Raw genomic sequence first — 14659 nt, 5'->3', positions numbered from 1 at the left:
AAGTCGCCTGCACATCAAAACGTAAAGAAAAGTGAAGGGGTGGTTCCGCGAATCAGCCACCAATCCGTGGTGTGTGTATATCGTCCAATGACGGAGCCAGTCCGCGGACATCAACCCGAGGTATCTTGTTTTCCTGCCATTTCTCCCGTCATCCAATTCTTCGTCCCCAAGCTCACATTCTTCTCATAGAGCCATATGCTGTCAGACACAATGCGATCCGACAAAGAATCTGATCGCTTTGCTTCACGACCGCCTCGCATGTTGGCAAACAGACCTTTAAGAGTCTCTTTGCGCAGACAGTTGAGTCCCGAAGGAGCGTGAGATCCACCAAGAATATTCGTTGCTGCTGTAAGGAGACTCGTGTCTGCATCATGCTTTTCGTTGTGGGGTGCCGTGACCTTCACACATGGTGCAGCATTACGACGAGGCTATCGCCGCAATGCTGGACCACTCCACAGTCCTTTGCTCGTCTCCACGACCTTGTTCTGCTCACTGCCTGGCCGCAAACTTGCTGGGACACTGCTGGGTGCCGGGCCTGCATCGGACATGACCACATCATTCTGGCTGCTATCGGCTTCGGGTTGCGTTCCATAGCCTGAGTCCTTGTGGGCCCCGTTGCCGAGGCTGATGGCGCTATCGTCCTTCCTTGCGTTTTGCTGGGTCTTGAGTGCGGCAGCACCACGTCCGGGCTCTTTCGACTTGGCCCCGTCCATCAGATTGCTCTGGCCCTCGCGAAGCTTGTTGATGGCACGAACTGTATCAATTGCAGCATGCAGCGTCCTACGAGCATTGAAGTTCTTCTTGACAGTGGGCAGCAAGTTCTGGCCTTCGCCCTCGCCGTTGTTGAGGTAGCCGGCAACGAAGGGGTGTTGCAGGGCTTCGTGCGCCGTCATGCGCTTGTTCGGGTCAATAGTGAGGCAGCGACGAATGAAATCCTTGGCGTGATCGGAAACACCCCGCCAGTAGTCGAAGGGGGTGAAGCTGTAGTCGGCGTTCAAGATAGCTTGCATCTCCTCAAAATCGCTATCGCGGTCGAATGGCGTGTAACCGCACAGAAGGAAGTAGGTGATGACACCGAGCGCCCATACATCTACAGGCTTGCCGTGACCAATCTTCTTGAAGATCTCGGGGGCCATGTAGCCAGGGGTACCGCATGTCGTGGTCAGCACGTGGAACTGCTCCTCATCCATAATGCGGCTCAGTCCGAAATCGGCAATCAGGAGATCTGCATTGTCTTCTGGTGTACGGAACAGGAGGTTCTCGGGCTTCAGATCGCGGTGGACGATGCCATGGTCGTGCAGATAAGCAACGGCGGAGAGCGTCGCCCGAATAAGATCTGCGGCATCGGATTCGTAGTATGAGCCTTTGCGGCAGATGCGGTCGAAGAGCTCGCCGCCGAGAGCCAGGTCGGTCACGAGGTAGAGGTTGTTCATCGTCTCAAAGTAGTCGACAAGTGTAAGGATGTTCTGGTGGCCCATGGAGACCTTCTTCAGGACTGCGATTTCATTGCGGACCTGTAAGAGGGGTTGTGTCAGTTTCTTGGTCAAGGATGCAGAGGAAGGCAGTCGAAGGCGTACCATGTGCTCTCGGCCGGCCATCAATCGCTTGTTGATGACTTTTGCGGCATAGTAGCGACCGGTGTCAATGTGAACGCACTCCTTGACGACGGAGTAGGAACCGGCACCAAGCGTCTTGCCAACCTTGTACCTGCAGGGCTGGACCTGAGGTGACGGAGATGCTCCGTTGGCGCCGTTGGAAGCCATTGCTGCGGCCAACAGACAATGTGATGAGAGTGCTGGAGGGGGGAAAGAATCGAGGCCACGAGCGTCGCCCAACGATCGAAGAGGGCCAGGCGATAGCTCGGGAGATAAAGGTCGGTCGGTCGGGGTTGCGGTCGCGAGATCAAAGATGTTGGCGGGGTAAGCAGATGGCGAAGATCGGTCAGCGGTTTTTTGGGGGCGGTTAGCCTCACTCGACGAAGCTAGCACCAATACAACGGGCTGGTTCGACAATGGTAGGGCGAGTGAGACAAGCAGCAAAATTGTCTTGATAAAGAATTTGTCTCCGTATCCAAGTCGCAGGAAGAGAGAATTCGAGGCTCGAGGTGGAAGTCTGAGAACAATCTGGCCAAGATTGCTCAAAGGAGCGAGCAGCTGACAAAGTGGGCACGGCAGGTGTTTGGCTGGATTATTGGGCTGATTTGATGATCGACGGTCCCTGGTCGTGTTGACTGCCCCTTGAGAGGGTCTCGCGGGGCCAGTGTGAATTGGACGCAAGGATCAAATCGGCACACAGCAGATAGATGAAGGGGGTGGTGTGCTGTCACTATGACGCTATGTCGCAGATCAATTTGACGGGCGTCGAGCACGCGATGTTTGGTGGAAAGAAGAGACGGTGTTTGGAGAATTTGGAAACCAAAAAACGACGATGGGAGGAAGTGGGAGTGAAGAGAAAGAGAAGGATTCGAGGTTGCGGAGATACATAGACTGGATGGGAATGGAAGAGACGAACAAGTGGACCACACGCCGCTACACCAAAGATAGTGGCCATGTATAGGCATTAGGGGCACTTTAGCATCTAAGCACCATATGCGCCAGGTCGTTCAGCTCGAGACATCAGGGACCCTCATTCTCTCTTGAACATGGATAGTCCCGCAACTTGGAGACAGCTCACTGACAATATTCCCAGCACAGGAGCTCCGGCTCTTGTTCTGACCACTGATCGTCTGAGGATCGCCCTCGCTTTGTCGAGGAACCCCCCCTTGGACCCCTTCATACGTGTATTTCTTTCCACGACGATTTACTATGTATTGCTAATAATGAAGCGACCCATTCAGGATGGGGGTGCTGGATGGATGCTGACGGCCTGACGAGGCGGCCCGGGCCCAGCCATGAGAACTGGTGTCCCCACCCCAGCTGACAACTGCTCGGTGGGTGCGTTCTAGCTTCTATTTGGTACATACTCAAAACGGCCCCCAACCAGTCCGTCAGCTGCCCGTCTTCATATCAGATTTCCTCTCGATAGGTATACCAGCCTTATTCGAGTCCTAGGACAAGATCATGGGAAAGCTCTGGTCTGAGGCTGACCTGCAAACGGTTCAGATGTCTGGCCGGAGCAGCCACCACCACTCTTTGATCTGCTTCTGAGCGAGTCTTGCATCTAATATTTACATCCCCGTATGAAAAACGTACACATATTCATGCATCTACCCATGTCTAACACAGACGACGCAGGTTTCTCTGCCGTCTTGAATAGCAAGCATTCCGTCCTTGGCACATGCTATTGAAATGCCGTTTTCTGAGTCAAAGTTCAGGGTCCAGGCCTGAACCCCTCTTGTTTGCCAGCCGGCCGTTCTTTGGTGCTTGGCCAGCTCTGGACCCTACCCCACACCAATATCTTCTCTCCTCCGTAGTTCGACCGGCTGGCGGCCTGGTGTTTGTATGTCTCGGTTCCGCCAACTTTGTTAGCTGGGCAGAAAAAGCAGCTGGGCGGGCTTGGTGCCACGACTCAGCAACACCCGCCAGGTTAGAATCCATCATCGCCTTTTCTTGCTGGGCCGAAAATCAGGTGTCGGCACTTTGGACATTTCCTAACCTGCTCAGTCAAAAGAACGTCGATTCTGCTTCTTGGTGCTCATTTGTTTTTTCTGCCTCAGTCGTCCCTCATTGAATGATTTTGCTCTACATGCCCTGTTAGCACCTTCAGGTGCATTGGTGTATAAAAAGACAACTCACATCTCAGCATGTTTCTTCTTCTTGTCAGAACTTGTTTCGCCAGGGACTGTCTCTTGATATATCCTCTTGATCTCGTCGATGAGCTTTTGCTGGTTTTCCTCCGAGTTGGCATCTCTCTGGCGGTGCGTTTGAGCTTGGAATGTCAGAGAATCAGATCTAGCTGTGTAATATTTTGATGCCCTGATGCCTTGGTGTAGCAATTTGGGCAAGACTGGTAAGATGTCCTTGATAGGCCAAACCGTGACCGCTTTGCTCTCCGTTCTATCATGACATTAGCAAAAATGCAAGCCAGAGGTTAGAGATACCGTCATATCCAGTATATATGCGAGGAGCCTACTTGTTGACATGCTGACCACCCGGGCCACTGGATCGGGCATAAGTCGTTTGCCCCTTGGGGAGTTGGCTACCGTTGAAGGACTTGTGCCATGATCTTGCCTTTTCCAACTCTTCAGGATCAAAATCCGCCTCGAATGCTTGGAAGCGAGCCCAGCGGACAAGCTCCAGGGGTCGAATGAAAGGGCTTCCCAATGTTGGACGGACAGATTGATATAGACTTGTCGCAAACTTCATTGTGGCGGTTGGGTTGATCAAAGGAAGACGTCAAATTGATCGAGACTGAAGTTCAGACAAAAAGCCATCTGACTGGCGACAAGATGAGAAAATGGATTGGATTCCGGGTTACAAGGTAGGTAAATCTTTGCAGAACTGACCAGTCTGCACCAGACAGTAGTCATCATCATTAATTGATAGACCAAGTTGGTGGACCTGGACTTTTCCTGAGTATTGATGTACCGTGTTTGAGAGATGCTAAACTGTGAGATAGACACGGTATCCGTATTTGGCTAAGCGCAATGGAGCTGCCAGATGAAGCTAGCGTCGGGCTGTGGGCTTCCAACCGTTTTTCCCACGGTGACATTGGTCAGGCCTCATTCCGTCCAGCGGGATCGGCCAGCCTTGCGGAGAACAGAGCTCTGGCAGCGGGTGGGATGGCACCTTGCCTACCTGAGGTTGTTTCCTTCCACCTGCAGTCCTTCACACAGCGATTTTTTCGACTTTTCCTCCCACGCGGCCCTCTAGGCTCCACCACGTCGTTCGTACCTGAGCTTTTTAACCTTTTTTCCCTTTCCACCGCACATACTTTCACGCGACACCGCCGCAGCAGCCACCAACCACATCTCGGTGCTCATGGCCTCAAGGTTCAACGTTCCTCCTGCATCCTCTCTCACCTCGCCTTTCTCCTACTGCTGAATCGACACCCTCCCGACCTCTCCAGCCCAGCACCAGAGGAAAATAAACTCCCGTCTCAGAGATTTCTGACTCCTCCGAGTTGCCTCTTCCATCTGCTGTCACAACGCACTCACTCACCCATTCATACCTTACTCGGTACTCATTCCGCCGCCCAACCCCATCGGAGATTCCCCCGTGCCTGCAGCCTCTTTGCTTTTGCGCCTGCTTCCTTCCTTCCATTCCCACCCCGCCTTCCTGCCACTCTGGGTATCTGCTCTTGCCCTCTCATTTGGACCCCCAAACAAACCAACCAACCCAGCCGTGCTTGCCTTGCCTCGCGCTTGCCTTGGCCCCTAAGTACATGACGGCATTGCTGCGGCTCGACTGAATTTGCTAAAAACAAGGCGCCCGGTTGCCTCGTTCGTCGCTTCCACTCCATTGACATAAAGCCCATTCTTTAACCTGTCCGCCCACAAGCTTGCCTCGTCAACCTCACACAAGCTTCTTCTGCCCGTTTCGCGCAAGCCTTGCCATCTTCGACATCAGCAAGCTTCCACAGCTGTCGTCACATCGCCCACTCGCATCTTCAGGTCACTATCAACAACAATACTACTTATTACCGCCATCCAGTGCGCCAACAACTCCAATAGCTTGAATGCCCGAACCGGAGGCCACCCCCGAGTTCCAGGCTACTGCCGCCGACCTCTCGCCCTACTGTCCATCTCCCCTCCACTCCGCCGCTCCAGCCGTTGTACCTGCTCTCCAGGATACTGCTGATATCCTTGATGCAATGACCGCCCACACTAATGGAGTCGCTCAAGGCGACCTAGAAGCACCTGCACATGCACCAATTTCGACCGAGTCGTATGCGCAAGCTGCCGCGGACAACGCAGACGCCGAAGACGACGTCGACAGTCTGGACGATGCCTACGGCGAGGAAGAGGAGACACACACGGACAAGGTTCAGGAACAGCAGGTGGAGCCAGATGCCGGCGAGGATGATTATCTCAAGATCTTCGACTCTCCTCCTCGGGACGCGGATCAAGATGGCGCGGAAGAGGATGATGTATCAAAGGCACCAGAATCCATTCACAATTCCGCCGCTCCTGATTCTTTGACAAGCCCTTCGCAAGTGGCCCCCTCCACCGTCGCTGCCGCTGATTCCTCGTCGGCCACTGCTACTGCTGCAGAACACTCAGCCAAATCCGCGCCTTCCCAACCAGCTGCCGCCCACCGAGGAGCTGATTCAAGCGCGCCTCATTCGACTGCCAACGGCGCCTCCTTCAACGCACGCAATGACAATGCTCCCGAGGATGACCCCGCCGTTGATATCTCTCGCCTTGTTGCTGAGATGACAGGCCAGGCGAGCGAGTCCAGCAACAACCAATCTCCCACTGGCTCTACTCAGAACCATGATGCTCAGCCATCGTCCAACTTGACCTCGTCTGCGTCTGCCACTCTTCCTCCCAGACCTCCGTTGCCTCAACAGGCGGCTCCCACATATCCATCTGAAGACTATCGAGGCTTCCCTCCTCAGACCGCTGCTTCTCATGTCTCTTCCAACATGATTGCTCCGCCCACGTCAGGTCAACCATCTGCTTACGTAGCTACGGGTGCTCCCGGTGCCCCTAGTACCGCATCCGACGTCTATGGCAGCCTCCCACCTCCACCCGCCAACGGTTTGAACGCGGCCATGCCCATCACTTCAATGAACGCGCCTCCCTATCCCATCCCTGGCGGCTACCCGGCCGGCCCGACGGACGATACTGCTGACCGCCAGAAGCTTTGGGACACTTTCGTAAACGACGAGCGCCGTTACATGGCTGATGCCAAATGGGATAAATTCCCCGATGGCTCACGCATCTTCATTGGTTCGCGCTCTCTCTCATCAGGCAGACCCGACGGCGCCATTGACTTCTTTTCAGGCAACCTGTCGAGCGAACGCGTTTCCAAGCGGGATGTCTTTGATATCTTCCACAGCTACGGCCGTCTCGCCCAGATCTCACTCAAGTCCGCCTATGGCTTCGTCCAATATCACAACCTCGAAGATGCCCAAGCTGCCATGGACAACCTGCAGGGCAGCGAAATCAAGGGTCGCAAGATTCGTAAGTAGTCTTTAACAACATGCACCGAGAGGGCCTTGCTCACTTTTACTAGATCTGGAAATCTCACGCGCCCAAAAGAAAAAGGACGGCAACGAGAGGAACCGCTCGCCAGACCGTGGCGGTCGTGGAGGCCGACAGTCAGGACGTCAAGATCGTCATGACGGAGCCAACTCACACCATGACAACCGTCGTAACCGCGATGATTACAGGCCGGGACGTAACAGCCCTCCCCGACGTGGCCATGGCCGTGAGGATAGTCACGGTCGGGATCGTTACCAGCAGGACTCTCATGACCACTCCCGCGGTCGTTCGCGGTCCCCGCAGGGATATGGCCGCCACAACGATGGATACCGCCGGCGTAGCCCCAGCCCGCCTGCGGCTTATGGTCGTCCTTCTGCAGCCGACGACCGCCTCGACATTCCTCGCCGCTACGGCAATCAGGTTCCTGACGTTCAATTCTTGCTCCTCCAGGATCTTAGCCGCGACTTCATAACCTGGGTTCAGCGCGGTTTCACCGATCGCGGCCTGAAGGTTGACGTCATGTTCCTCCACCCAAGTTTCCCTCGTGAGGCTATTGTCCAACGCCAAGTCATCGAAGGCGTACACGCCATTGTCGATCTCGACATACAGGCACAGAACATGGGTAAGATCCCGCTCCGAGTCTTTGACCGCTCCGGAGGCGTCAGTGCCCGATACGACGATTACCGAGACATCGATCCGCCGATCGCGGCAGAGCTCGTCCTCCGGGCCAAGTCACAAGCTGTGCCGGCGGCACCTTATCAGAGTGCCCCGCCTCCCCAGCCTCAGTACCCGGGCTACGGACAGCCTTATGGAGGGCAGCCCGTACATCCTCAGGCACCTGCTTACCACGGAGGCCAGGGGCCGCCACGGGGGCCTCCTGTCCAACAACCTCAACCACCAGCGGGAGTGCCAGCCGACCTCGCCAGCATGATGAGTGGTATTGATAATGCGACCTTGCAACGGTTGTTGGTTAGTTTGAACCCACAGGGTGGACCGGCGGCTGTCAACAATGCTGCCGGAGCTGCAAACGCCCAGCTGCAAGCCCTTATGGGTGGTCTTCAGCAAGCGCCGCCTGCGGCACCAACGCAGCCTGCCTCGTATGGCGGACAGGCCTTTGCTCCGAATGGCGCCCCACCCCCGAATGGCCCGAACGGCCACCCTCCTGCAACTGGCACCGGTGATTCCGCAGTGCAGGTTCAGAATATCATGGCACAGCTTGCCAGATATCGGCAGTAAGGTGTGCGATATGGGAGCTCATTTCACTGGCGCTTGATGAAGATATGATGTGGAAGGGGCTTGCTTATTTGTTACCTGGCGTTAGGGGTATGCAGTCCCGTGAGGAGGCTGCTCAAAAGGGTGGGAAAACTGTGCTTTTCTTATAGATTTGCAGAAGCCATGTCCAACAGGGCGGGTTGCTGTAACCCAGGCGTTCACTATTACATAAATACAGTAGTTGAAAATAGGTTTGTTTCTTCAAAGTTGAAACACAGTTTTAAAGTCCAAAATGCGAGGAATCTACAGCTTCTGAGAGGGCTTGTTCAGGAAAGCCGTGCACTCAATCTCGACATCGGTGCCCAGCGGTAGCTGGTATACTGCAACACACGTGCGGGCCTTTTCATTTATAGTATCAGCACGCATTCTCTCATTTCCTTGATCGCCACGACCTGCCAGGAACGACGAGCAAAGTCAGTTCTAGACATGGATGAGAGAGAAACTCACAGGCTTGGGATCAAACGTGAAGAACTCGTCATACGCCTCGTTCATGGTGGCGAAATCGGACATCTGCGTAATGTAGACGTTGACCTTGACGACGTTGTGGAGGGAGCTGCCGGACGCCTCGAGGACGGCGGTCAGGTTCTTGAGGGCCTGGCGGGTGCGGTCTTTGACCGTGCCCTCGGCCTGGACCATGCCTGGCTTGTCGGGGAGGATGCCGATGTTGCCGGAGCAGTAGACCATGCCGTTGTATTTCACGGCTTGGGAGAATTGGGGGAGGGGCGCTGGGGCGGCGGTTGTGAGGACTTTTTCGATTTGGTCGGACATTTTGGTGGTGTTGGTTGTGGTGGTGGTATATGAGGTGGGTGGTGATTTGGGAGGGCAATATTTAGGGAGGAAGATGAGACTGGATTCTTTTGGAGTTTCCGGTGATTTCATAAGATGAGAATGATTGATAACTGAAATTGTGTGCTGGATCAATCGATATAAGATGGACTGAGGTGAGGTGGTGAAGATGATTAATCCAATCGTCAAACGGTAGGAGATTACACCGGCGCGGGGTCGGAGGTGGGAAGTGGATCCTTCGTCACCGGCGGGTTGGTGGGGTTTTGTTAGCGGGCATGTACAGATAGGGCGCGCAGAAAACGGAAGGGCGCGGATGATGGATCTCTTTTGTGCTTTTGCATGCATGGAATACTCAGTGGATGAGGCTCTTTTTGACTTTGAGGGAGCTTTTGCTGAGAGGCTAATGAATGTTACTTGGGCCCTTGGGTATCTGAACTGGAACAAGTTGATTGCATCACGCGTGGGATTTGGATTGGGTCTGGGGAAAGTTAGTTTCGCCTTGTCGCCTTGTATTCGTTGGCGAGTCCGGCGTTTTCATTTCATGATTGAGATCTGAACTTGGTTCGTGCGATGTTTTTGTCCTGCAGCTATAGATGATTCCATAAACACTTGCTGATTACAAAGTCTTGGGATGCGAGTGTATCCTGAGCTCGAGTCTGCCGATAGAAAGCGCCTGGCCCACTTTGGCGGGGTTGACGGAGGACTTCGCCGCGGGACGGTGATGGCGGGGTAATTTTGGCCGGCCGAAGCCGGCGCAATCCTCCGGGGAGGGTGAGACGTCGGTCTTGCGACGTCTTTTAAGCACTCAGATGAGAGCCGCGAATGGCTCGCAGAGACGCAGAAAAGCTACTCAAATTGAAATTTGTATCCTAACGCCTTGTGTGATAATGATAATCAAGTAAACACTGCGTGCCCAACCCAAAGACACAAGAAATGATTCGCACCAGAGCTTGAAGGAAACCTCTGATACCGCTGGAGGACAAACAAGTTAACCCTCATGAAACGACACCTTTTCGTTCTATTGCTTCCCTTAGAAAGTCTACCATGTCATCATACCCCCGCAGAACAGCCATGTCCAGTAAACTTTCGCCATTGGGGCCTGGTGCCGTGACATCAGCACCTTTATCAAGAAGAGACCGAACTGTAGCTCTGAACTCTCCTATCTCCCCATCGCGCCACCATGATTTCCACGACGAAACAGCCTCAAATAGTGGCGTTTGTCCTTTGTTATCCTTTGCATTGGGGTCGGCCCCATGTCGAAGTAGAAACTTGACGGCTGGAAAATCCGAAATTCCAGCAGCATTCATAAGGGGCGTTCGTCCCTCGTAGTCCCGGCCGTCGATTTCAAGCCCCTTACCAACGGCTCCCTCCACATAGTCAAGATATTCAGAGCGTGGCCCAATCTGACATGCCTTGTGGAGAAAGTTCTGGCCCAAATTATCTTGATGAGTTGGATCCAGACCTGCATTTAAGAGGTCCTCCAGAACTTTACTGTAGGCCACGAAGAGAGCGGTCTGTCCGAGCTTGTTCACCATGTGCCTTAAATCTGGAGGCCCACCATCGGATTGTTGTTGTGACTCTTTATGAGAGGACATGGATCCAGCATTAGTAATGTGGTGTGTGGGAATGCTGTGGCTCAATAGTAGTTTCACAATGTCGACATGGTCATTTAATGCTGCAGCGATCAACGGAGTATTCCCCGCGTCGTTTTGCGCATAAACATTCGCACCTTCTGCAAGTAGAAGCGCTACCATTTCTGGTTTACCATTCCATCCGCAAGCGGTGTAGATAGGTGTCTTCCCAGATGCGTCTCGAGCTTCCAAATCACACCCTCTCTGAATTAATAGTCGAATGATCGCTTCGTTTTTCATTCCGCCATTGACTGCCAAATGGATTGGCTTTGGCTTTGACACCATTCCGTTTGGAGTACCATCGAGATTTGCTCCTTTTTCGAGAAGGAGTTCGACGAAAAGTCCATCGTTTCTGCGGATTGCTATCTCTAGAGGTGTAGAGCCGGAAAGTTTGTCGTCGGCGTTGGCGCCATTCTCAAGCAAAATTCGCCCAACGCCTATGATCCCGTTTGTCACAGCCATTTCGAAGGCTGCTTCGACATCTCTGTATTTTTTTATCGATGGTGATGATGGTAGAGTCGGATGGGCCGTGCCACTTGCTTGCAACATCGACCGCCGGTTAAGAATCAGCCTCACGAGTGCTTCTCGCCCCTTCAAGGCAGCGCGAACCAGAGGGCTATAAGAGATGTCCTTTGGTATGAGGTTAGGTTGCGCGCCCAAGTTGAATAGCATTTCGGCGATGTCGATTTGCCCTCTTTCTGCAGCAAAGTAGAGGGGCGTGCGTCCTTCTTTGTCTGTGCAGTCGATGCTGGGGTGGACTTGGCTGCTCGTCTCGGATTCCGGGGTATTGCATGATGTGGACGCAATTTCTCTTGCAGAGCTTGCAATATGTTCCAGCAAAAATCTTGCTACGTCGTCATGGCCTTCTTTCAGAGCCGCAAGGACTGGGTAGCCATGGCGGCCTCCACGTACTTCAGCATCCGGGTCATGTTGAAGCGCTGTCTCAACCAGCCTCGTTAAACCCCTTTCCGCAACGATATACAAGAGGTTCGTAGCACCATGCTTCTGCTTTCTAGTTTTATGCTTTTCGAAAATATTGCTTCTCTGGATCCATTGTTTTAAGGGAAAGTATTGGAGAAACTCGGTCTGTGGGACGGTCCGGGCAGCAGCATTGGCGTGGTAGAGTACATGGCTGGTTGCATACTTTAGGAAGGGGAAGCCACGGTCGATTACGGCTTGGAAATCGATAGATTCCTTTTTGGATGTAAGGAGTAAAAAGTCGTCATCGTGCAAGTGTTTAGAGATGTTGACTTGAGTCGAGTATTCATGGCAGCAGTCCCGTAAACGATTGTGGCTTTGGGCCTCGAAATCAGTGCCCATCTCTGGCCAGAGAGTACGCAGCCCATTGTCTTTGATAAGAAAGTCACGTACGGATTCGTGAATGAATTGGACAGTCTTATCATCGGACCTCGTTGTTTCAGCCAGTCCCTTAGACGAACTGACAATCAGACGATCCATGAATTCAAATGGGATCTCATTGGGATCCCACTCTCCCAGCGTGTCGGGCTCCAAGCCGGAGGCCAAGGCGAAATAGTATTCTTCGCGTTTTAGAGGTCGTGTACCGTAGAGAATCCATTGAATACATAGAAGCAAATCGTCGAGATTCTCTTTGTCTCTGGTTAACATGTTTTGGAAGAGCTCACTTAATTTGGACGGGATCTCCTCTAAGCGGCTCTTGATTTTAAACACGCGACCCCGTTCATACTCTCTGTTCAGTATGTCGATAACGAGAACGATCCACATAAAGACACCAGAGGCTTTCCGAAGGATCTCGGCTATGACTTCCTCGCTCCTGGATCCGCTACCAGCCTTAAGACTCGTGTGAACATACTCTGCGAGGTCCTTCTCATGACCAGTTTGGTCTTCTAGGATGAGCTTTTGGCCGTATTGGATATCGATGTATGGGTAATGTCGACTAGAAAGGCAAACATAGAATCGGATGTCGCGCTGAACCGCATATTGTCCTAGGTCTTCAAAGACCTTGACCATGTCTCGAACTTCCTCCTCGGCGCACTCGTCGAGGGCGTCAATGAAACAAGTAAGTTGCCGTTGTCCGAGTTTCCGGACGGCGCTGCGGAAGAGAGTCTTGGTCTTTTCTAAATCCCACTGTGCGATTTCTTGGGGTCCGTCGTTCGTGTCGAGCAAAACCTGTAGATCGGGCATTTTCTCCAAAAGCTGATGTGAGAGTGACCGATACATTCCCAGCGTCGACTTCTCGAGCCCTTCGCCTCTGGCGTTAAAAAAGAATGAAATGGAAGGTCCGATCGATGCGGCTCTTCTCCTCGCTCGGGTGAAGGCGAATTTCATGATCGTTGACTTTCCTGCCCCCGGTTTCCCCCTGATCCAGAGAAAGCCGTGATGCTGAGAGTACATCTTACGGTCTATCCAGGTGGTATAGTCAGGATGTTCGAGAAGCCACTCGCAGGTTTTGGCATGGTTGTCCTTGATATTGGCGTGCCGCTTGTCAATCTGATCAAACTTGAGTGAGTCCAGAAGCCTCTTGCGATCTGACGATGGTGTTGCTGTGGGACATCGTAAGCAGACATTACCTTGGTGCGAGGAGAGCGTCATTGACTTACCAACAATCTGAACTTCAGGCCGCATTCGAGCAGTGGAGTTTCTTTGAGGTGGCGTGATGAGAAGAAGCTCCTTTGCGTAGGCTGCGGCGGTAGCAGCGGCATATTTCTGCCATCGCTTTGCTTTGTGGGAATCCGAATAATCACAGATGCCGCGAATGACAAGGCATGGAAAATTGTCCATCAGCCCTGCAGCTTCCATCTCAAAGCATATCGATCCAAGTTCTTTCGCCAATCGGTCCCTCGTTTTCGCATGTTTCATAACCTGATTCCCAGAGGCAATGATTCCGTAATGGATACTCGGGTTGCGCGTTGGCCGTAGACCGCGTGATATAAGCCTCGACCTATCGCAATTGTCGCAAGTTTCCCCGGAATGTTCATATGATGCTTCAAACAGTCGGTCTTCGTCCACGTTTCGATACGAGAACTCTCTCATTTCAGGGTTGCGGGTTTCCATGTCGACCAAAATCGCCGGGATTTGACTTTTTCGGCCTTCGTGGTTGGCTCGTAGTTTAGAGACAGCCGCAAGGACTGATTGGGGAGGTTTGTTTAGACTCCCAATGCGTTCGAAGCGACCCTCGTTTACAGCCTTGCCGAAATCATATTGTACGACCCCCGAGGAATCTCCTGTCGGATTGCTGACCACAACATCACCAAGCCGTATGTCAACCTTTCCGGGAACACCGCCGCCTATCCCAACCATCAAACCAATGTTTATGGAAGGGAAGCTCCACAGCATGTTGTTCGCCACTACCGCCGCACTGTTTGTGCCATACTGCCCCGAAGGCAAGCATGCAATGACGATGTTATGAGGGCCGATTCCGCCAAATGTATAGACATTGCTGTCGTTCGAGTTCATGTCGAGGGGTCCATGTGTGTAATCAAGCATTGCTTGTGCTGCAGCCATCTCAAGAGGAAGCGCACAAACCCAGCCCACGGTGTATGCCTCATGTGATAGCTTGACCAAGGTCTGCCCCGCGCTGTCTGGCATGCGAAGCGATCCCGTTGTTCTTGCCCGCTTTGTAAGCCCGTCACAACTCTCTTCTTCACTACTGACGCTCCGTTCCCGTTTCTCTGTGGCATATCTAGGAGCGCTCGTGGGCTGCCAACCGGTAGTTCTTTGTTGATGGTGAGCGTGATCGCTGAACATTTTGATCAGGCTCCGGGATTCGAGGGGTTTTGGCCGATGTCGTCTTCCTAATTTGCGATTGTCAGTTGCCGTGAAAACAGGTGTGTGATGAATGAGCTTGTACTTACCCGGTATGGCGATTGCGATGTGGCCGAAATCGCAGTGAGGGTCATTTCAA

At 53.0% G+C, this 14659-nt stretch overlaps 6 protein-coding genes across 6 annotated transcripts; 2 read left to right on the top strand and 4 right to left on the bottom strand.

Annotated features, from left to right (window-relative positions):
- Positions 1–428: 428 nt before the first annotated feature.
- On the bottom strand, positions 429–1763 carry CABS01_05125 (uncharacterized protein; the record flags this gene model as incomplete). The annotated part of the gene is made up of 2 exons (XM_060538495.1): positions 429–1514; positions 1578–1763. 2 exons carry the CDS (start codon positions 1761–1763, stop codon positions 429–431), a joined length of 1272 nt encoding a protein of 423 aa, XP_060405667.1.
- A 1835-nt stretch (positions 1764–3598) lies between these two features.
- On the bottom strand, positions 3599–4304 carry CABS01_05124 (peptidyl-tRNA hydrolase domain-containing protein; the record flags this gene model as incomplete). Its single annotated transcript, XM_060538494.1, has 3 exons — positions 3599–3680; positions 3735–3995; positions 4072–4304. 3 exons carry the CDS (start codon positions 4302–4304, stop codon positions 3599–3601), a joined length of 576 nt encoding a protein of 191 aa, XP_060405666.1.
- Positions 4305–4720: 416 nt separating this feature from the next.
- On the top strand, positions 4721–5326 carry CABS01_05123 (uncharacterized protein; the record flags this gene model as incomplete). The annotated part of the gene is made up of 1 exon (XM_060538493.1): positions 4721–5326. The coding sequence occupies one exon, from the start codon at positions 4721–4723 to the stop codon at positions 5324–5326; it is 606 nt and encodes a 201-aa protein (XP_060405665.1).
- Positions 5327–5616: 290 nt separating this feature from the next.
- CABS01_05122 (RNA recognition domain-containing protein) lies at positions 5617–8323 on the top strand (the record flags this gene model as incomplete). Its single annotated transcript, XM_060538492.1, has 2 exons — positions 5617–7066; positions 7119–8323. The coding sequence occupies 2 exons, from the start codon at positions 5617–5619 to the stop codon at positions 8321–8323; spliced, it is 2655 nt and encodes an 884-aa protein (XP_060405664.1).
- Positions 8324–8602: 279 nt separating this feature from the next.
- CABS01_05121 (endoribonuclease L-PSP) lies at positions 8603–9127 on the bottom strand (the record flags this gene model as incomplete). The annotated part of the gene is made up of 2 exons (XM_060538491.1): positions 8603–8698; positions 8807–9127. The coding sequence occupies 2 exons, from the start codon at positions 9125–9127 to the stop codon at positions 8603–8605; spliced, it is 417 nt and encodes a 138-aa protein (XP_060405663.1).
- Positions 9128–10140: 1013 nt separating this feature from the next.
- Positions 10141–14502, bottom strand: CABS01_05120 (uncharacterized protein; the record flags this gene model as incomplete). The annotated part of the gene is made up of 2 exons (XM_060538490.1): positions 10141–13298; positions 13356–14502. The coding sequence occupies 2 exons, from the start codon at positions 14500–14502 to the stop codon at positions 10141–10143; spliced, it is 4305 nt and encodes a 1434-aa protein (XP_060405662.1).
- Between the last annotated feature and the right edge of the window lie 157 nt (positions 14503–14659).

The sequence above is a fragment of the Colletotrichum abscissum genome (genome assembly GCF_030869225.1).
Source record: "Colletotrichum abscissum strain IMI 504890 chromosome Unknown Scaffold_10.1, whole genome shotgun sequence".
Classification (NCBI taxonomy): Eukaryota; Fungi; Ascomycota; class Sordariomycetes; order Glomerellales; family Glomerellaceae; genus Colletotrichum; species Colletotrichum abscissum.
The sequence above is the reverse complement of the archived record's forward strand: the minus strand, read 5'-3'. Positions and strand labels throughout refer to the sequence as shown.